The sequence below is a fragment of the Delphinus delphis genome, chromosome 7 (genome assembly GCF_949987515.2).
Source record: "Delphinus delphis chromosome 7, mDelDel1.2, whole genome shotgun sequence".
In the NCBI taxonomy this organism is placed as follows: Eukaryota; Metazoa; Chordata; class Mammalia; order Artiodactyla; family Delphinidae; genus Delphinus; species Delphinus delphis.
The window spans coordinates 445,239-467,988 of NC_082689.1; the positions used below are offsets into that span (position 1 = coordinate 445,239).

Genomic DNA, 22,750 nt, shown 5'->3' on the forward strand with positions numbered 1-22,750 from the left:
GGTTAGGAACATGAATTTTTCTAAAACTAGGGTCCAAAGAAGGAGGCAGGGAAGGAGGCAGGAAGCTTTTAGGCAGGGTGGGGGGCGTTGGAGGGGTTGGTAGGGGGTGGCTAATATAGCCTCCCAGTCTGTAGCTTGTCTTTTTATTCTCTTTTTATTTTATTCTCTTAACAGCATCTTGCAAAACAGAATTTTTTAAGTTTAATAAAGCCCTTATCAGTTTTTTTCTTACATCGATTGGGCTTTTGGTGTTGTATCTAAAGACTCATTGCCAAATAAGGTCACGTAGATTTTCTCCTGTGTCTCTTTAAGAAGTTTTGCACTTTAACGTTTTACATTGAGGCCTGTGATCCATCTTGAGTTAATTTTTGTAAAAGGTGTAAGGTCTTTGTCTAGATGCTTTTTTTCAGTCTAGTCATCCAGTTTCAGCACCGTTTGTTGAATAGACTGTTCCTTCTCCGTTGTATTGCCTTTGCTCCTCTGTAAAAACTCAGTTGCCTCTGTTTGTGGTGGTCTAGTTCTGAACTCTGTTTTGTTCCACTGATTGATGTATCTGTTCTTTCACCAGTACCACATTTTATTGATGATTGTAGCTCTATAATAGGTCTTGAAATAGGGTACTGTTAGTTCTCCAACTTTGTTCTTTTCCATCAATATTGTGCTGGCTATTCAGGGTCTTCTGCCTCTCCATATGAACTTTAGAATCAGTTTGTCAGTATCCACAAAATGATTGATGAGATTTTGATTGGGATTGTGTTGAATCAATAGATCAAGTTGGGCAGAATTGACCATCTTAACAATATTGAATCTTCCAATATAGGAACATAGAATATCCATCCATTTATTTAGATCTTCTTTTATTTCTTTCATCAGTTTTGTAGTTTTCTTCATAAATCTTTACATATTCTGTTAGATTTGTACTTAAATATTTCCTTCTTTTTTTGGCGCAATTATAAATGTTATTTTTTTTTTATTTCAAATTCCAGTTGTTTATTGCTAGTATATAGGGAAACAATTGACTTTAGTACGTTAGCATTATATCCTGCAACCTTGCTATAATTGCTGATTAACTCCAGTAGCTTTTTTGTGGATCCTTTAGGATTTTCTACATAGACGGTCATGTCATCTGAGAACAAAGACAGTTTTATTTTTCTGTTTCACTCTGTGTACCTTTTATTTCCTTTTCTTCTCTTGTAGCATCAACTGGGACTTCCAGTTCATTGTATGAGTGGGGAGGGGGCATCCTCGCCTTGTTTCTGATCTTCGTAGGGAAGCTTTGAGTTTCTCACCATGAGTATGGCATTAACTATAGCATTTTTTTGGTTTTGGGGGGGTTTTTGGCCACGCCATGCAGCTTGCATGATCTTAGTTCTCTGACCAGGGATTGAACCTGCACCCTCCCCTCAGCAGTGAAAGCACGGAGGCCTAACCACTGGACTGCCAGAGAATTCCCGTCTGTAGGGTTTTTTAAATAGATGTTCTTTATCAAGTTGAGGAAGTTCCCCTTGATTCCTAGTTTATTGAGAGTTTTATCATGAAAAGTGATTTTGTCACTTTTTCTGCATCCATTGATATGATCATTTGAGTTTTCTTCTTTAGCCTGTTGATGTGACGGAGTGTATTAACTGATTTTAGAGTGCTGAACCAGCCTTGTATACTGGAATAAACCCACATGGTCATGGTGTATAATTTTTTTTTTTTTACGTTGTTAGATGCCATTTGCTCGTGTTAAGGAGTTTTGCATCTATGTTGATGAGAGATATTTGTAGTTTTCCTTTCTTGTAATGTCTCTGCCTGGTTTTGGTATTAGGGTGATGCTGGCCTCAATTGAATGACTTAGGAGGTATTCCCTCTGCTTCTGCCTTCCAGAAGAGATTGTAAAGAATAGGTAAAATTTTTTCCTTAGATGTTTGGTAGAATTCACCAATATTCTAGAAACCCATCTAGGCCTGGTACTTTCTGTTTTAGAAGGTTATTAATTATTGATTCAGTTTCTCTAATAGATACAGGCCTATTCAGATTTATCTCTTTCTCCTGGTGTAAATTTTGCTAGTATGTGTCTCTCAAGGAATTGATCCATTTCACCTAAATTATCAAATTTGTAGGCGTAAAGTGTTCATAATATGCCTTTTTAACCTTTTAATGTCCATGGGATAGTAGTGATGTTCCTCTTTTATTTATAATATTGGTAATTTTTGTCTTCTCTCCTTTTTTCCTTAGTTAACCAGGCTAGAGTTTTATCAGTTTTATTGATCTTTTTGAAAAACCAATCTTGGATTTTGTTGATTTTCTTTTTTTTCCTGTTTTCAATTTCATTAGTTTCTGCTCCAATTTTTTTTCCTTTTCTTCTGCTTGCTTCCAATTTAATTGCTTTTCTTTCTCTACTTTCCTAATGTGAAAACTTAGATTATTAATTTCAGGTACTACTTTTCTAATATACATTTCCCTCTAAGTATTGCTTTTTCTGCATCCCACAAATTTTGATAAGTTGTATTTTCATTTCCATTTAGTTTAAGTGTTTTTATTTCTCTTGAGGCTTCCTTCCTGACCCACTTGGTTCTTAGAAGTGTCTTGTTTAATCTCTAAGTATTTTGGACTGTTTCAGGTATCTTGCTGTTACTGATTTAATTCCAGTGGTCTGAGAACGTATTTTGTATGATTTCTGTTCTGTGAAATGTGTTAAGATGTGTTCTGCGGCCCAGAACGTGGCCTGTCATGGTGAATGTTTCTTGTGAGCTTGAGCTGGAGCAAAATGTGTGTCCTGCTGTTGTTGATGGAACTAGTGGTTAGTCAGGGATCTTTAGAGAAATAGAACCAGTAGTGTGTGTGTGTGTGTGTGTGTGTGTGTGTGTGTGTGCGCGCGCGCGCGCGTGTGTGTGTGTGTGTGTGTGTGTACACAGAAATTCATTACAGGAATTGGCTCCCACCATTATGTATGGCAAGCTCGAGAACTAGGAAAGCTGGTGGAGTAATTCAGTTCCTGTTCAAAGGCCTGGGAGGGGGTAGGGAAGTCCTGGTCCATCTGAAGGCCCCAGGACAGGAGATGGTGTCCCAGCTCCAACAGAGAGAGCAGGTTCGCCCCTCTGCGGCCTTTTTATTCTGTTGAGGCACTCACGGCCCACGCACATGGGGAGGGCCATCAGCTTTACTGAGTACACCAATTCAGATGCTAATCTCTTCTGGAAAGACCTTCACAGACACCCCCTGAAATGTTTTACCAGCTAGTTGGGCATCCTCTTAGCCCAGTCAAGTTGACACCTAAAATTAGCCACCATAGTGGTTCATAGAGATCAGTTATATTCAGTTGATTGATGAGTTCATCAGTGTCCTTGCTGATTTTCTGCCGGCTGGATCTGTCCATTCCTTGTAGTGTGTTGAAGTCTCCAGCTGTGATGGTAGGTTTGTGTATTTCTCCTTGCAGTTCTGTCAGGCTTTGTCTCACGTATTTTGATGCTCTGTTGTTAGGTACATAAGCATTGAGGATTATTAATCTTCTTGGAAACTTGGCCTCTTGGTTATTATATACTATTGCTGCTCTTCACCCCTGGTAATTTTTCTAGTCCTAATGTCTGCTTTCCAGCTATTCCAGCTGTCTTTTGATTCTTGTCAGCATGATATATCTTTCTACATCCCTTTACTTTTTTTTTTTTTTTTTTACGGTACACGGGCCTCTCACTGTTGTGGCCTCTCCCGTTGCAGAGCACAGGCTCCGGATGCACAGGCTCAGCGGCCATGGCTCACGGGCCCAGCCGCTCTGTGGTATGTGGGATATTCCTGGACCGGGGCACGAACCCGTGTCCCCTCCTCGGCAGGCGGACTCTCAACCACTGCGCCACCAGGGAAGGCCCATCCCTTTACTTTTAATCTGTCTTTATATTTAAGGTGGGTCTCTTATAGACAACATATAGTGGGTCTTTTTTTTTTTCAATCTGCTCTAATGGTCTCCATCTTTTGATGGGTGGTCTTAGGCCACTCAAATATAAACTGGTCATTGCTTCAGCTGGATTGATGTCTGTCATGTTTGTGACTGCTTTCCATTTGCTTCTTTTGTTTTCTTCCTCTCCTTTTCAACCTTCTCTGTTTTTAATTGAGCGTTTTATTGGATTTCATTTTCTCTCCTTTCTTAGCATATCAATTAACACTTCTTTTAAAAAAGTTTTTTAGTGGTTGTCCGAAAGTTTGCAATATACATTTTTTTTTTTTCTTGCAGTACGCAGGCCTCTCACTGCTGTGGCCTCTCCGGTTGCGGAGCACAGGCTCCGGACGTGCAGGTCCAGCGGCCATGGCCCACGGGCCCAGCCGCTCCACGGCATGCGGGATCCTCCCGGACCGGGGCACGAACCCGCATCCCCTGCATCGGCAGGCGATTCCCAACCACTGCGCCACCAGGGAAGCCCTGCAATATACATTTACAACTAATCTGTGTCCACTTTCAAATAACACTGCACTGCTTCATGGGTAGTGCAGGTGCCTTTAACAGACTGTCCCTTATGAAATTGCTGTCATGCATTTCACTTATACTTATGCTATAATCACCCTGTTACTACTAAAAATTTGAACAAACCTTTGTCTATTGTGTCAATTAAGAATAAGAAAAAGCATTTTATTTTTACCTTCATTTATTCCTTCTCCAGTGCTCTTTTCTTTATATAGATATGAGTTTTCTGATCTATATCATTTTCCTTGTCCCTGAAGAACTTTTAATATTTCATGCAGGGCATGTCTGCTGGCAGTGAATTCTCTCAGTTTTTGTTTGAAAAAGTCTTTATTTCCTCTTTACTTTAGAAGGATACTTTCACTGGATGTAGGACTCTACACTTTTCCTGCTTGCAGGTCTTCTAACAAGAAGTCCACTTTAATTCTTATTGTTTTAACTCTGTAGATGAGGTTTTTTCCCCTCTGGCCTCTTTTAAGATTCTCTGTCTTTGGTTCTCTACAGTCTGAATATGATATGCCTAGATGTAGATTTTTTGGTATTTATTTTGCTTGTTATTGTCTGAGCTTCCTGGATCTGTGGTTTGGTGTCTGTCATTAATTTTTAAAAATTCTCAGCTCTTTTTACTTCACACATTTCTTTATCTCCTTTCTTTTTCTCTATTCCAATCATGCATATGTATCACTTTTTTATTGTTGCACATTTCCCTGATATTCTGTTCTTGTTCTTTTTTCTTTTTGCATTTCAGTTGGGGAAGTTTCCATGGACATATCTTCAGATTCCCTGACTCTTTCCTCAGCCTTGTCCATCAGTGTTTTTGATTCTTTGTCTGCATTTCCTTTCTCCTCCGATGTTACTCATCTCTTCTTGCATGGTGTCCACTTTTTCCATTAGCATCCTTAGTATATTAATCTGATAATTACAGAATTTCTTCCATATCTGAGTCAGGCTCTGTCTCTTCAGACTGTGGGTTTTTTTTTTTTTTTTGCTTGCTTTTTAGCATGCCATGTAATTTTTTGGAAAGGTGGATATGGTGTATGTATCACAGTGGAAACTGACGTAGATGGGCTCTCAGCTTGAAGTGTCGCCGTAACCTGACTAGCGATTGGGCCGCGTCTCATCTCTCCTGCAGCTGCAGCTGTACGTGCCAAGGCTTCAGATTCCTCCAAGTCCTTATTTTTTGTCTCCCCTGTTGTCTTTGGGTTTCTCTGAAGACTGTTTTCGTAGTAGAGTCGGTACCTTGGGGCATTTTCCCCTGTAATCCTGTTACGCTGGAGCCCTGAGGAGTGGTGTGGGGGAAGGGAAGCATTTTATAATCTTAGGATTAAATTTCAGCCTTTTAGTGGCCTGTATTCCTGGGCTGTGACCTTCACAAGTGTTTCTTCCCCTTCTTTCCCCTCCCTGGGGTAAGACCGGAAGGCCAGAGGGGCCAAGTGGGGAAGAGCCCTTCCCCCAGGTGAGATCAAGCTCTGGTGGAGTCTTTTCACTGCAGAACAGGACTTTGTTTTGGAGAATGCTCTGGGCTTATTTCAACATGGTTCCCTTACCCTACCCCTGCCAGGGACCCAGGTGATTTTTTTCTTGGCTTTTTGTGATGAGAACTTGGTGGGTTTCTGGAAATGAACCCCATGAAAGTGCGGGGCCTGCAGGACTGTGGGCCCGCAGATGCTTACTGTCTCGGTCTTGCGCACTCAGCCCGGCATCTGGTCCAGGGTTCCTGCCAGCTTCTGCTCCAGGTGAGCACATTTCTGCAGGTTTGGGGGAGACATCTGTGGCCGCACTTCTCTGATGGGTCCAAGGACAGTCATTAATTTTCAGTTCTTTCAGTGTTTTTCTTGTAAAGACAGGAGTTATGACTTCTAAGCTCTACGTGTCAGAGTGGAAGATGGCCCCTCCCCTGTTGAGTTTAATTTGCGGGAAAGCTGCCCATTTTAGTAACTGCCACCTTAACAAATTCACTTATTAATTCGAATAGTTTCTCAGTTGAGACTTTTGGATTAACTAGATAACCAACCATAACATTTATCCGCAAATAATAATTTGGCCTCTTTTTATGTCTTTTGTATTTTATAGAAAATATGCTCAATTTTCTGTCATTTCCTTTTCCCCCCTGTGTGCATGGGTGCCTTTCCATTTCCTGGGTGATGAGGTGAGGGCCTTGCCATCATTTTAAAAGAACAGCTTCCCCTGGGGTGCCCGTTCAGTGGGAACCAGCCGGACCATGTGTGCCGCGTGTATGCCCTCTCTGCCTGGGACAGCCAGCGCCGGCTGGGCCACCTGGGCTCTGCACCCTATGTGTGTGCAGTTGGCGTCATTTTCTCTGTGCCCTGGCGGGAACGCTGGCATCAACACAAAGCGATGTGGGCGTGGGTGGCACCAGGAAGACGTCCGTCCCTAGGTCCCAATGGACGGGTGTGCTCATTTCCTGCCCTGGGGGTCCTGGGCCTGTCTGCTGACACATTTGCCAGGAGACACAGAAGGGGACGCGGCAGGAGTTTCCACAGTGCGTGTTCCAGAAAGAGCCTTTGCTGCGTGCTTGGCCCACGTGCTTTCCCTGTTGAACGGGGCAGTCCCCTCTGGCCGTCAGTGGGAGCAGCAGAGGGTGTAGGCCCCAGTCCTCACTCTGCTCCATGCGGTTCGCCCCTCTGGCCTGTCTGACTTTCATAAATTCACCTTGACCTCCAAAGCCCCTCTCAGCTCTAAGATTTGGTCATCTCTGGTCTGTCCTTGTCTTCCACTTTCTCCTGAGGAATCCCCTTTTATCGTGGAACTACAGTTCCCAGAATGCATCCTTCAGGTTTGGCAGTCACTTCCTGCCGAGCTGCTAACAGCCAGGTGCAAACATTTCCCGTGTATTGGCAGAAAACAACCTTGAAGAACCTTGACGGTGTCCGGAGGGTAGAAAACTTAGGGATGGGTAAGCCTGCTTTCACTGTCTTGAGCCAAAAAAAAATGAAAATTTAAATTTCTTGGAGAAAATTTAAATTTTTGTTTTTGCATTTTGGTTGAGATCTTAATAAAAGAAAAATGAAATCAGGAAAAGAAATGCATAGAAAAGCCTGTCTGGTTTATTTGAAGAGGTTGAAAGGGGCAAGTAGGCTAGATTTCCTATTTATTATACTTCTCATTTGTTTGACTTTTAAATTCATTTTATTTTTGTTTCTCTAACAAAGTATAACTTATATAGAGCTAAATACACAAATCTTAAGGATATAGTTGGATGGATTCTGGCATATGTATAGGCTCATGTCACTTGACATTTGGATTTTAGAAGAATCCTGTTGGTCTTTCTGCACCGCAACACTTCAGTGCAAACAAGGAGCTGACAGTGGCTCCCCAGCGGTGGCAGCTTGGGGTGGGGGCAGGGCGAGGCAGCCAGCCTTCGGGGACCTGCCCACACCCAACGTTGACTGCTGTCCTTGTCCACACTGAAATTCATTACGATTAAGAGCAAGTGACAGCAAGCCAGGAGGACTGGATCTGAAGTGTTTCTCGGCACAGGGCCAGGTGTCAGACCTTCTGGGTTGTAACCATGCGCTGGGGCCGCACCAGGAGTCCCCTGACATTTATTTAACAGCGTGCTCCTTCCTTTCCAAGCAAGCACTCCATTTCTATTCACAGTGTTTCTTCTGGCTTTTAAAAGAAGAGTCATCTTAGAATTTTCTAGTCTTTTTAAATATACAGCCTTATAAACACACTGCTGCCCCTTCCACTTTCTTAGTGTGATGACAGTGTTCATCACATGTGAGCTCCGTGCTCAGTGACAGCCGACACCTAGGCGAGGGGTTCTGTTTCCCGAGGACTCAAGGAACCTCGGCTCGGGAAGGCTCCACGTGGCCTCGTGTGCACCATCCGGCCCTGCCGAGTCTGCTGATGAGCACATGTGGGGCTGAATCTCCTGGAGGCGGGGAGCGAGGCCCTAAGCTCTCACCCCACCCCGCCTGCTCTTCCCGAAACACCCTGCCACCCTCTGTCCAGGCGCCTGTGCCCGGCTGAGTGCCTCTTTGGTGCTTCTGACCTGTGCTGGTGGCAGTGTCCACCTTGGCTCGTGTGGCCCACACCGCCGCCCTGATAGTGCCAACCCCCCAGGACGCCGGCCGTACCTGGACTTCTCCCCTCGCCTCCCCCACCTTCTGTCCTCATTCACTCCCTAACCTACGTCGCATCTTAAGCCTCACTTGCCATTTTCTGGTTTTGGCGACTCTCCTCCAGGTGTCTGACTTCCACCCTCAGTCCCCGTGGCCACCTCCCTGGTCCCCATCCCCGGGACTGGTCAGCCCCACCTTTCGCCTCACCTGGCTGTAGTTTGCACGCCCAGCTCCTCCCCTGCCTGAGCCTGGTGGGTGGTAGCCTTCACTCAGACCCGGCCCGGGGCCGCTACCCCGGAGCGAGGAGGGCAGGCGGGACCAGTTTAGGTGGGCCGCCGGCCAGCCCTGCCATCTTGTCCCACGACCCTGCAGGTGTAAACCGCGTGGTCCAGGCCCGCCTCAGGCCCACCAGCCCAACTCTCCCGGGACCAGCTGGGCTCTGCGTATGTCAGCCAGCCGCCCCCATGCCCCGTCCTACCCATTTGAGAGCAGCTGGGCTCTTGTCCCTTCAGAGGACCCTCCGTGGAGCCCTTTTCCACCTGTGCTCCTCCTGTCTCGTCTCCGGGTCCCTGAGGCAGTTCCTTCATCTTGCTGGAGTTTCTTATAAAAACATCTTCTCTTGCCTCCTAGCAAACGAGGGTGCAGTGGAGACTCCCCAGGTCCATCTTTAATCCGTCTTTGCTCTGCCTCCCTTCCAGGTGCCAGTGTTGCGGCGAGTCCCTGGGCCCCTGGGGGCTGGGGGCCACGGAGCATCCCTGCAGGTAGACTTCGCAGGCTCTGCAGCCCCGTTCTCCCGCTGGACCGGCTGTGCTCTCCTGCTCGTGGACCGCTACAACCGCGTCCTTACAGGCCTCTCCCAGCAGGTCCTGTGGCTGTTCCTCCTGCACTGTTCAGGCTGCTGGTTTCGTGTTGACATCAGGGCAGTGGGCCTGTCCGTACATAGGCAGCGTCCCTGTGTACAGAACAGCTCCCTGTGCATCTCAGACAGTGCAAAAACCTACTTCCTCACTTAGAAACCCAGCTGAGGGCAGCTGCAATGTCCCTTGACACTCTGGAAGCCATTGGTTCAGGTTGCAGGGGGGTCGCTGGTGTCACCAGCCTCTCACTCGGGCTGGAAGAGAGAAGGGACGAGAGGCCGCGAGGGGGGCACACACGGGCCCTGACCCTGGGGCCAGGGGAGCGCCGGGCCCTCCACAAGCCCTGTGTCGTGAGGACAAGGCTGTGACAGCTCATGGACCGGGACCACTGGGGACGAGGGGCTGGGACTCCCCACAGCCTGGTCTTGTTTTAATTTGAACATGTTTAGAAATCGCGATATTTTACCCCCAAAGTCAACATTTCTGGTTTCTCTTAAAATACCAGAATACCTGCAACGGAGAGCCCGTCCTTGTGGGGCAGCAGTCCCCCTGCAGGGACCCGAGACCCAGGAGGCGAGGCCGCCCCGTGCTGCTGTCGCACAGCCGGCAGGCCAGGGAAAGGCGGGCGTCTCTGCTTTCTTTTTTTCTTTTTTTTTTTTTTGCGATACACGGGCCTCTCACTGCTGTGGCCTCTCCTGTCGCGGAGAACAGGCTCCGGACGTGCAGGCTCAGCGGCCATGGCTCGTGGGCCCAGCCGCTCCGCGGCATGTGGGATCTTCCGGGACCGGGGCACGAACCCGTGTCCCCTGCATCGGCAGGCGGACTCTCAACCACTGCGCCACCAGAGAAGCCCTTTGCTTTCTTTTGATGCTTGTTTGTTTCGTGGAAGTTTCAGCTCCTAATGTTTCTACTGAGGTAGCATTTACATGAGTGAGACAGCTTAGGTGTCCCCTGGATGAGGTTTGACGGGTGCAGACCCTTCAGCCAGCACCCTCAGGCTCTTTTGTGCCTTCTGACTCCCCTCCCATAGATCTGCGGGCCTGATCTAAACGTTCTTACAAGTGGAGTCATGGAATGTGTACGTTTTTGTGTCTGGCATCTCTTTTCGTGGCATGTTTTTAAGGAATATCTGTACTATTTTAATTTCTAGTCTCGCATTGTGATCAGACAGTATGGTGGGAACTCTTTTTAGTTTTGAAACTTACAGGTTTTCTCTGACCCCTTATAAGGTAAGTCTTCATGAGTCTTTCAGAGGAACCTGAAGGAGTATTCTTTAGTTTTAAGCTACCAAGTTCAGTGTATGTCAGAACCACCTCATTGATTATATTGTATAGGCTTTCTATTTCGTTATTTGAATATTATTCACTTGAACGTAGACATGAATGGAGATTTCCTTTGGTTTCTTTCTGTCAACATCTGAGCGTCTTCAGTAATTTCTGCTTTATAAACATTGCTGCCACGTTTGGTGCGTGCGTATTCACAGATAATCTCCGCGGTGACCTGCGCCCTTAGCGTTCTGAGAGGCTGTTCCCTGTCTGCTTGAATGCATCTTGGCTTGAACTTCACTTTACCTGATTTTAGGGTCATGACGCCTGATTTCCTGCTGCTTGCCTTTGCCCCACCTTCTGATGCTTTTCCACATTATTTTAGGTGCATCTCTTGTTTACAGCAAGTGTTGAGGATCTTGCTTTGTGATTCATTCTGAAGAGCTTTTTCTTTTAACATGTGACTTCAGGTGTGTTTGGTGTTAGTTCTGTCTTAGTGCTTTATAGTGTGCCTGCTGGGTTTTGTTTTTAAAGTAAATCTTTCCCACATGGCCTGTTCCTGGTTGGGCAGCCTGGGGGCCACGGACCCTCTGTGAGGGACCAGCAGACCTGCCCTGCTCCCCGGGCTCCCGCTCCGCCTGTGGTTTCTGTGCGCGGCTGGGGCACCCACCACCCATGCCCAGCGCTCACGTCTGCTGTCCCGTGGAACATGTTCAGGACTTACTGCAACTCCTCTGCCATCATCTCTCATCGCCTTTTGGTGAAGTCTGTCTTCTAGGAACACCCTCGGGGGGAACTCACAGGACAGCATTCCGTGAGTGTTGAAAACTGGCCTTTCCAGTGCTCTCAACAGGAATGTGGCCCGAGTTCCTACCTAATTTTAAATATTCTACTAAACGTATTAAAAAGGTAAAGAGAAACAAGTGAAGTTAACTTTAGTAAATTATTTAACTCAATATTATATAAAACATTATTATTGCTGATTTACGTGAAGTTCCTTTTTTTGGACTGAGTTTTTGAAATTCAGCGTGTGTCTTACACTTAGAGCGTGTTTCAGCGGACCAGCCACCTTTCACAGGTTCAGTGTTGGACGGCCCAGCCTGTACCTGGACGGCAGGGAGGGCTCTGGTGGCCTCAGGATCCTCGGATCCGCGTTCCCTCCCCGCGTCCCTGGGGAGCCTGCCACCCGTGTTGCTGCGCAGAACGCTGCTCTGCTTTCTCTGTGGACCTGCCCTTCTGGCATTTCCTACAAATCGGGTCGTGCACCGAGTGGCCTTCAGCGTCCACCTTCCCTCTCTCCACGTGCGTTTTCAAGGTCGTCCTCATCTAGAGCTTCCCTACTTTTTGTGTCCAAGTTGTACTCTGTGTCTGCGTGATCTTTTGATCCCCACGAGGGATCCCCACGAGGACATTTGGGGTGTCCCAGATAAGCCTCGTGTTCAGGTCTCGAGGGGGCGTGTTTCCGTCTCTCTCGGGTGCTCCGAGGGCAGGATTGCCGCCTGGTCGTGGCTTCCTGCCCTTCCTGCCGCCTCCCTGGCGGCCGCGGGGGCCACCCTCCTCTGCCACCAGCTGCTTCCTGCAGCCAGAGGCCTCAGCCCTTCTGCTCAGACCTCCAGGCTCTGCCCAGAGTCAAGGCCGGAGCCCTTCCAGGGGCTGACACGGCTCTCCCAGCCAGCCCTCCCCAGCCACACTGGCTGCCTGTTCCTGCCCAGCAAGGCCAGCCCGCCTTGTGTCTGCAGCTTGTCCGCCTGGTCCACCCTCCCGAGCAGCGGCCGGCTCCGGTCCCCAGCGCGGGCTCTGCTCCCCGCCCACCAGGGTCCAAACTTGCCCCGCTTAGTAAGATGGCACAAGGTCCCCACAGCCCCCAAGTCCCTTTCTGGCTCATCACCTCGTGTCTGGGAGGTTCCGCCCCTTCTACTTATCCTTGTGTCCAGCCGGCTCCCCTCTCCGGGACGAGTGTCTGTCTCCCGTCCGCTGGCTGCTGGGCCCCTCTCCCTGGACGATCGTGTGGCACGTGGCACAGATGAATGAATGAGCCACGCGTCCCCGAGAGTCAGCAGCAGCAGGGTCTGCTGGAGCCCAGACTGGATTCTGAAGCTCTATTCTTTACTTCCATCAAAGATTGTAACTAGAAGCCTGATTTCAATTTCTCTTGCTGTCTAACGATGAAGGTTTGATCAGTCAAAGCTGCAGTGTTGCCATCCTCGCTTTCTAACTTTCCACCGGCAGTTTGAAAAGGAAGCACCAGAAGAGATAGCCAGGTTGGAAAAGAAAGGGAGTTTCACCCCGCCCCACCCCCCAAAGCCTGCCCATTTTATGCCTCATGAGGCTCAGAAGTCAGAGGTGTGAGTCCCTGTTCCCCACCCTCTGGTTCGCGCTGCATGCCCAGGCCTGGCCGGGAGCTTGGCCCTCCTCCGTGGTCCCCAGCGCTTCTTAGATGCTGTCTGTCGCTTCTCCACCACCAGAGCCCTTCGAGCTCCTTTTCCCCTGGGTGTCATACTCCCAGACTGCTTTCAATCTAGTCGAAGGTTGTGTGATTTTAGAGGCCGAGATGCTTCCGGAACTCCCGTCCCCTTGGTGTGTGTGACTGGGGAGCGGGTTCCTTTGCTCTGGCATTTTGGAGCTTGTTGATAGAACCCAGAAATCAGTAGTGTGGCCTTGGGAATTCCCTGACGGTCCAGTGGTTAGGACTCCGTGCTTCCACTGCCGGGGCCCCGGGTTCGACTCCTGGTAGGGAAACGAAGATCCCGCAAGCCCTATCATGCAGCCAAGAAAAGAACGTAGTGTAGCCTCGCACGCGGCTCAGCTGACGCCGGCCTCTCTCCTCTTCCCACGCGGCTCAGCTGACGCCGGCCTCTCCTCTCCTGCTTTTGCTTGGTATCACTTGCACTGTTTGCCTGAAAGCACTTGGGTTTGAGGCGTGACAAGGCGTGGGAAGCAGGCATACCGGGAGGAGCATTTGACTGCATCTGGGACCCAGACCACCTGTCCCTGTGCCCCCGGCGGGCCAGGTGCGGGCTCCAACCCCGCCTTCCCGTGGTCTCAGGGTGAGTCCACCGAACACGGCAGGCGTGAGGATCGCGTGAGCCCATTTCTGAAAAGCCGCTCAGCAGCACGTGGTCCTTAGCCAGGCTCCATCCCCTGACTGCTGGCGGGTAGGAGTGGGGTGTGGGGCTGGGCTAGCTGCCTGGGAGCCGCTGGCAGTGGGTGCGGTCACGGTCCTGTCGCTGGGGCCTTTCCACCTGGCTCCTCCCCATTCAAGGCCTTGCTGTCGTCCCTCTTCAGTGACGGTGGGTCCTTTTGAGGGTCCTTTCCCTCTGGGTAATGGTCTAAAGGAGGCCCACGGGAGCTGCTGGTGCAGACCCTTGGCTTCTCCCGGGAAACTGAGTCCAGTCGCGTCTTGCCCGCGGGGTGCTCTCTTCACGTCTCACTGGCCCCAAAGCCCTCCGCTCCGCTCCCCACGAGCTTCCTTCTGCCCTTTACCTCCATCGCCAGGCCGCCGTGCCCGGGCACGCTCACCTAGCGTGGGGCCTGGTGTTGCCGCTTCCCCAGCCCTCCTCGGAGGCCCCGCGGCCTCTGGCCTCTCCTTGCCCTCCGGGCCCTCTCCTTCTCTTCTCTGTCGAGGTGCTGCCGGGCTCCAGAGCTGCATCTGGCAAGATGACGTTTGCTAATTGCTTGGCCTTTTTCTCCCCCTCTTGACAGGTGGCTGGTGGCGTGTTCAGGGCCCCGCAGGGTGAGCTGTAGTGACTGGAGCCTCCCCAGTGCGGAGTGTGAGTCTCCGCACAAAGCCCCGCAGGGACCACTGGCAGCAGCCGCTGACACTCTCTCCTTCTGTCCTCAGAGGCCCCCAGAATGAACCCTGTGCTGGAGCCGCTGTCCTGGATGCTGGGCACATGGCTGTCAGACCCGCCGGGAGCTGGGACCTTCCCGACCCTGCAGCCCTTCCAGTACCTGGAGGAGGTGCACATCTCGCACGTGGGCCAGCCCATGCTGAACTTCTCGTGAGTCCGCCCGCCGCTCTGCTCTCTGAGATGAGACAGGTGAACGCCAGGTGGGAAGGTACAGAGGGCACCTGGTGGTCTGTTTCAGAAAGGTGCCCTCTTCCTGCCCTGGCACCTGAGACGCACGCTGGGTGGAAATGGTACCTTCTTGTGTTTTAGACAATGTGAAGGTGACCGCAGAGTCTCAGGCTCGGTAGTCCAAACGTGGAGATAAGTGTGTGTGTTCAATTAAGTCCTTCATCTCCTGCAGTATGCCTGTGTGGAAGTCAGCCACCCCAAGATGACTGAAGATAGGGGCCCGGCTTTCATTTAGTCCTACCCCTGAGCCAGCCGAGGGCTCAGAGAAGCTGGTGTCTCGTGGTTCTCAGATTCTTAGCGTGCAGCAAAGCGCTTCCCTGCCACTCCTGAGGAAGCAGGTCGCAGTGCAGGGTGGCTAGGTGGGGAGCACCCCGGGCCGTGGGTTGGTAGGGAGGGGGCGGAGGATATATTGTCTCGTACCTTTTTGCATGATTCTTGACTGAATGGGTGAAGGGAAAGAATATCCTGCACATAAACAAAAGGTGGAAATTCTGGGTCATGCAGAATAACCTTTAATAGAAAGCAGTCTTTTTAAACTATGAGCTGTAACCCGTTAGAGACATTTATGACTAGCATTAATTAATTTTCTTTTAATGCTGGTCACTCAGTTTTGCGACTAACGTTAAAGAAAAACGAGAGTAGAAAATACGTATTTTGGTCAGTGTCGTGGTCTGTGTGTATGTAGTAGATGGTATTTCTCAGTGAGGGCTTGTGGTCTCAAGAGGGCGTGTGAGCCGTAGCCACAACACCAGCCTGTCAGAAGTTCATCCGTGGTAGCAGTAGATCCCCACACGTCGTGCTGGTGAGGCTGTAAGCGTTGGTGTTGAAGTTGCGAGTCGGTGCTCTCAGGTCAAGGTGCAGCTCTTACTCACCACCGTGAATTTGCAGTGGTGGCGGCGCGATAAGACGCTGACTCCTCGCCTGTTCTCCTACCCTGTGAATTAACTGGACTCCTAAGCAAGATAATAGCTCAGAAGAGGGAAGGCCTGGCATTGGGTGGGACTTTACTTTGTTGGTGGAGGGCTTAGGCTGAGAAGTGTGTGCGGTGCTGGGGCTGAAAAGGCCTTGGTGGGAGGACGGGTGGGGAGGAGAGATGGGGGAGCGGGGGTGCCCACACCTGTTGTCTCCCGTGTCTCCGCACGGCGTCCTTCACACGTGACTGTGTTTCCAGGTAGTGCTTCACGTTCAGTGGGTTGGACGCTTGCCAAGTGAGGAGGGGGCGGGCCGCAAAGTCTGGCATGTGCTCTGGTGGGCACTGGGTACCTGGGCTTCACCTGTCACATTACCTGTCCAGGTTCAACGCCTTCCATCCGGACACCCACAAGCCCATGCACAGGGAGTGTGGCTTCATCCGCCTGGAGCCCGACACCAACAAGGTGGCCTTCGTCAGCGCCCAGAACACAGGTACTCCCCTTGCCGGCCTGCCTTGCACCCACGCGCCCTGCGTGCTGCAAGCAGGTGGGGTGACATCTGCCCCCCGATTTCTGTGTGACCGCAGATGTGGCCCCGTGGGTGCGTTTCACGGTGGACAGTGTCGGGCCTTTGGACGGCTCGGGGAGCTGGAGAGTGGGGGGCCGGCAGGCGGGGGGCTGCGGGCGTGGCTCTGTGGGAACAGGCCAGCTTCATCTCCGGCCCTCTGCGCTCACATCTGTGCTGTCTCTCAGCTTCCCATGCAGGTGGGGCTCTGGGGGTACCTAGACCAGGGAGCAAAAGCTATGTCTGGAAGTTTGCTTTGCCCCCAGGGGGAATTCATCCTAAAATAGTAAACCAGGTTCATGAATTCGAAATTACTCAACACCCACCTACGTGACCCTTAACCTCGCTCACTGGCTCAAGTGCGCGCTCACTTCCTGGCAGCAGGTGGACAGTCCCTCCTGTCAGATCGCTGGGGGGAGTGGGACGGACCCACTCCAGGAGTTGCAGGAGGAGTTGTGTCTTCTCCCTCTTGGTACCTGGGGGCCATCGCAGGTGCCTGGGCAGTTATTGCCTCGATGGCTGCGGCGTTCAGATTGGTTGAGCCCTTGACTGCAGAGGAGGGTGGTGAGCGCAGGGCAGCCGGGAGCCCCGGGCAGGCTGCGTGGGCTGACGGTGTCCCTTGCAGGCATCGTGGAGGTGGAGGAGGGCGAGGTGAACGGGCAGGAGCTGTGCATCGCGTCCCACTCCATTGCCAGGACCTCCTTCGCCAAGGAGCCCCACGTGGAGCAGGTGAGCCCGGGTGGGACCGCACGGCACCCCTGCCTTTGCACTCCATCCTGGAGGCCTGGCTGTCTCTGGTCACCCGCTTCTTTCTCGCGCTCACACAGGCCGTGACGTGATTATCTATCCCTGCTCATGCGCGGTTGGCTGTCCTCGGGTTTGTTGAACAAGTATGTCCCCACCAGCATTGCACGGCGGGGACCTTGTTCCCTGCTCCTTGACCAGTGTGGTGTGTTTTCAGGATTTCTGATTTTTTTAATCTGCTAGATAAAAGGTGGTATCTCATTGGTGTTTTAAATTTAACTTATGAGTGAGGGGGCATTCTTCGCGCTCACTGGTGGTTTGTATTTCTTGTTCCGATACTTGATGTTCAAAGTCATTGCCTGTTTTTCTGCGAGGTGTCATTTTCTTGTTGATTTCTGGGAGATTTTTTATGTTCTGTGGATACTAATCTGTCGTCTGCTGTATTTGTGACAACGCCCCCATCCGGTGGCTTAGGCTAGCCTGATTCGTGATGTCTTCTGCCCACGAGCTGTACATCTTTCTCTAGTTGCTCTCGGGGTCTCGTCCTAAACGCCGTCTGAATTTGGGCTCTGGCTCAGGAAGATGTCTTCTGCTCCAAAAGGATAAAATTATTCTTCCATTTTCTTGTACTCTTACAACTTTCCTTTTTTACGTGTAGACCGTTAGTCTCTCTTCCTTTTTGTTTTCACGTGATGGGCTCCAGAGACCCCGCAGGTAGCCATGCACAGCAGCGTGGGGGTGTGCTGCAGGGATTTCGGACCTTGTTCGGTGTATTTCAGTAGATACCAAAGTTGGTTTCTTTATGGTGTCGACCATAGAGGCCTCGGACACTCCATGGTGAAGTCTTAAGTGCTTTATGGTTCCTGATGCCGCTCTGTACCCCTGCCCTGCAGCAGCGCACAGAGGGCCAGCTGCCCCACACCCTTTCCCAGGCTGGGCCTTGAACTTAGGCCATCCTGGTGGCTACCAGGTGGCGTTGCAGTGTGGTGTTAATTACATTTTCCCAGTGACTAATGATGTGGCTCATCCTTGCAACGTGCTTATTTGCCGTTGTATTCTTTGTTTCATGACGTGAGCGTTCAAATCCTTTGTCCTTTTTCTCCAGCAGCTTGTTTGCCTTATCTTTGAGCTGTAAGAGTTTGTTACATATTCTGGACACAAGTCCTTTATCAGGTAGATGTGTTGATAAAACTATGCTCTCAACTTAAAACTTACCATTTCATTTCTTTAACAAAATGTTTTACTTTTGATGAAGTTCTGTTATCAGTTTTTTCTCTTACAGTTAGTGCTTTTTGTGCCCTGTCTTAACATTTTTTGCCTAGCACACACTTTCACCTGCATTTTCTTCAAGAATTTTTACAGTGTCTCCTTTTACTTTAAGGTTTATTATTTGGGAATTTATAGTTTTGTATGGTGTGAAGTAGGAGTCAAAATGCTTTCATTTTTTCCTAGATAGATATCCAGTTGTTCCAGCACTATTTTCTTTCTTTCTTTTTTTACAATTTTATTTATTTTTGGCTGCGTTGGGTCTTCGTTGCTGCTCGTGGGCTTTCTCTAGTTGTGGCGAGCGGGGGCTACTCTTCGTTGCAGTACGCAGACTTCTCCTTGCGGTGGGTTCTCTTGTTGTGGAGCACGGGCTCTAGGTGCACGGGCTTTAGTAGTTGCGGCACGTGGGCTCAGTAGCTGTGGCTCGCGGGCTCTAGAGCGCAGGCTCAGTAGTTGTGGCGCACGGGCTTAGTTGCTCTGCGGCATGTGGGATCTTCCCAGACCAGGGATTAAACCCGTGTCCCCTGCATTGGCAGGTGGATTCTTAACCACTGCACCACCAGGGAAGTCCTTAACCCATTTTTATTATTTTTATCCTCGCTCAAAATATTTTATTTCTTCAATGGTTTTGTTTCCTTGAACAGGATTATTTAGAAGAATGTTACTTATTTTCCAACTATTGGAGGATTTTCTTGCTATGATTTCTAATTCAGTTCTATAAAACCCAGAGAACGTGGTCTGTTTGAAAGTTATTTTGTGCCCCGTATATGATCTAACTTGGTGAATGTTTCATATGCACTCAGAATGAATAAGTATTTGACAGTTGTTGGCTGTAATGGACTGAAAATACCAGTTAGGTCAAGCTGATTGATAATGTCATCAGGTTTTCTATATACTAGCGTGTTTGGGGGTGGGGGGTTCTTGGTTGTATCTAATTACTGAGAGGTATTAAAATCTCCAGTTATGACTGAAGATATTTCAGTTCCTTTCTTTGGTTCCATCTTTGCTTCATAACTTTGAAGCTGTGTAGTTTAGATGCATACAGATGATACATGTATTATATTTATGAAATGTCCTTTATAGCTTGTAATACTATACCTGGAAGTCTGCTTTGTCTGATACTAATGTAACCGCACCTGCTTTCTTATGCTTATCATTTGTACAGTTTATCTTTTTTCCTACCCTTTCCACATTCAAATTGTGTCTTTATATTTACAGTACATTTCTTATAGAGTCTTGCTTTTTTTCTCTAGTCAGAAAACTCCGTATTTTAATTGGAGTATTTAGTTCATTTACGTTTAACGTAAGTATTTGTAAGGGTGGCTGTGCGTCCACCATCTTGATCTGTCTGCTTTACTTCTTTCTTGGCTTTGTTCCTCTTTTGTTCCTTTAGTATGTTTTCTTGGGTTAATTAAGTATTTTTAGCATTCTGTTTTATTTCTTCTATTAGCTTAACTGTATCCTTTTTTTTAAATAGTTGATTTAAGGCTAACAATATGCATGCTAAATTTATCAAAGTCTGTTTATAATCAGTGATACACTGTTACATTTCCCACTTCACATGTGTGTTAATCTTACAGCTGTGTAGAATTGCATTTATCCTCCTTTTGTGCTGGTGTCATCATACCTTTTACATGTAAAAAGTATCCACATACATTATAAACCTTCACACTAGGATTTTTGCTTTACATAATCGGTTGACTTTCGAAGACATTACAGTGGGGGGGGCAGGGGAGTAATCGCTTATAGTTACCCACTTAGTTTCTCTTTGTGTTGCTCTTTTCTCCTTCTATAGCGTTTCCTGTGGTATCATTTCCCTTCATTCTGAAGCTGCGTTAGTGGCATTTCTTGTAGTATAGGTCTGGCAATATTTCTTTTGAGTTTATTTCACCCCCAACTTTTTTTTCTTCTTCAGTATTTTTTATTGTGGAAAAATAGATACATAAAAGTTAATTATCTTAACCATTTTTAAGGGTACACTTAAATATATTCACATTGTTAATCATCTCCAGAACACGTTCACCTTGCAGAACGGAAACTCAGGCCCACTAAGCAGTAGCTCCCTGTCCTCTCCTCCCCTGACCCTGGCAGCCACTTCTCTACTTTCCATCTCTCCGATTTTGACTACTTAGGTACCTCATATCAGTGGAATCATACAGTTATTTTTCTTTTTGCATCTAGCTTACTTCACTGAGCACAATGTCCTCAAGGTTCGTCCATGTTGTAGCCTGTGTCAGAATTTCCCTCCTTTTTAAGGCTCAGTAATATTCCAGTGTGTGGATGGACCACATTTGCTTTTCCATTCATCCATCGATGGATACCTGAGTTGCTTCCACCTTTTAGCTATTGTGAATGATGCTGCTGTGAACATGGGTGTACAGATATCTCTTCAAGACCTGCTTTCAGTTCTTTGGGGTGTATACCCAGAAGAGGAATTGCTGGATCACGTGGTTAATTTTATTTTTAATTTTTTGAGGACCCGCCATAGCTTCCCACTTTACCTGCACCATTTTACATTCCCATCAGCAGTGCACAGGGGTTCCAATTTCTCTGCATTCTCATCATTTGTTGTTTTCTGGTTTTTGGATATCACTCATCCTAATGGGTGTGAGGTGGTATCTCATTGTAGTTTTGATTTGCATTTCCCTAAACGATAGCGATATTGAGAAACTTTTCATGTGCTTCTTGGCCATTCATATATCGTTTTTGTAAAAATGTCTATTCAAATCCTTTGCCCATTTTTGAATTGGGTTGTTTGTTTTTGCTGTTGTTGAATTTTAGGAGTTCTCTGTTATTCTGTTTATGAATCCCTTATCAGATATATGATTTGCAAATATTTCTCTTATTCTGTGGGTTGTATTTTTTCTCTGTAAATAGTATCTTTTGATGCACAAAAGTTTTTAATTTTCATGAATTACAGTTTGTCTGCTTTTTCTTCATTGGCTGTAAATTGGTATCCAGGAAGTCATTGCCAAATCCAATGTCATTACACTTGCCCTATGTTTTCTTCTAAGAGTTTTTATAGTTTTAGCTCTTACCTTCAAGGCTGTGATTCATTTTGAGGGTTTTTTTTGTTCATTCATTTTTTGTACTAATGTTAGGTAAGGGTACGGTTTTATTCTTTTGCGAGGGGATATCCAGTTTTCCCAGCACCATTTATTGAAAAGGCCATCCTTTCCTCATTGAATGGTCTTGGCAACCTGGTTGAAAATCATTTGATAACATATGCAAGGATTTATTTCTGGGCTCTCAGAACTGTTCCATTGGTCTGTATATCTGTTTTTATGCCAGTGTCACACTGTTTTGGTCACTGTCATTCTGTAGTAAGTTTTGAAATCTGTTGAGAGTCCCTTGAGATTCCATATGAATTTTAGGATGGATTTTTCTATTTCTACAAAACGCATCATTGGCATTTTGATTTGAATTTTGTTAATTCTGTAGGTCTCTTTGGGTAGTATTTGTTTCTTAATGATATTAAGTCTTCCAGTCCATGAACATGGGATGTGTTTCCATTTATGTATGTCTTCTTTAACTTCCTTCTGGAGTGGTTTTGTATTGGGTTGGCCAAAAGGTTCGTTCATTTTTTTCCTTAAGAGGGTTCTACTAGCACTTAGTTGTCTTTAACTTCATTCAAAACAATTTTGTTAGATTGTGTGTGACAGCTGTCATACCAGCGTGCATTTATAGAAAGACTTATTGGGACTTCCCTAGTGGCACAGTGGTTGAGAATCCGCCTGCCAATGCAGGGGACACAGGTTCGAGACCTGGCCTGGGAAGATCCACATGCCGCGGAGCAACTAAGCCCATGCGCCACAACTACTGAGCCTGCGCTCTAGAGCCCGCGAGCCACAACTACTGAGCCCACTTACTACAACTACTGAAGCCTGCGTGCCTAGAGCCCGTGCTCTGCAACAAGAGAAGCCACCGCAATGAGAAGCCCACGCACCGCAATGAAGAGTAGCCCCTGCTCACCGCAACTAGAGGAAAGCCCGAGCGCAGCAACAAAGACCCAACACAACCAAATAAATAAATAAGTAAGTAAATACTTATCAAAATTGGCGAATTTTTGTATAGCCATTTTAATATCGAAGATGGAAGAAAAAAGCAACATTTTGAGCATATTATGCTTTATTATTTCAAGAAAGGTAAAAATGCAACCGAAATGCAAAAAAAAGGATTTGTGCCATATATGGAGAAGGTGATGTGACTGATCAAACGTGTCAAAAGTGATTTGCAAAGTTTCATGCTGGAGATTTCTCGCTGGCCGATGCTCCACGGTCAGGTGGACCAGTTGACGTTGATAGCCATCAAATTGAGACATCAGTTGAGAACAATCAACGTTATACCATGTGGGAGACAGCCGACATACTCAAAATATCCAAATCAAGAGTTGAAAATCGTTTGCACCAGCTTGGTTATGTTAAATCACTTTGATGTTTGGGTTCCACATAAGCAAAAAAAAACCTTCTTGACCATGTTTCGACGTGTGATTCTCTACTTAAATGTAATGAAAGTGTTCCGTTTTTAAAACAAATTGTGA

At 47.9% G+C, this 22,750-nt stretch overlaps 1 protein-coding gene across 4 annotated transcripts in view; it reads left to right on the forward strand.

Annotated features, from left to right (window-relative positions):
• THAP4 (THAP domain containing 4) overlaps positions 1–22,750 on the forward strand; it is a 41,309-nt gene that overhangs the window by 13,065 nt on the left and 5,494 nt on the right. For 2 of the 4 annotated variants that reach the window (XM_060015762.2, XM_060015761.2), the window contains exons 3-5: positions 14,487–14,646; positions 16,019–16,128; positions 16,826–16,929. In XM_060015762.2, the coding sequence (XP_059871745.1) occupies positions 14,487–14,646; positions 16,019–16,128; positions 16,826–16,929 (374 nt within the window). Of the gene's footprint in view, positions 1–7,239; positions 7,353–9,221; positions 9,285–14,486; positions 14,647–16,018; positions 16,129–16,825; positions 16,930–22,750 lie in introns of those variants that run through there. The other 2 variants (XM_060015764.1, XM_060015765.1) reach the window with 2 other exon arrangements.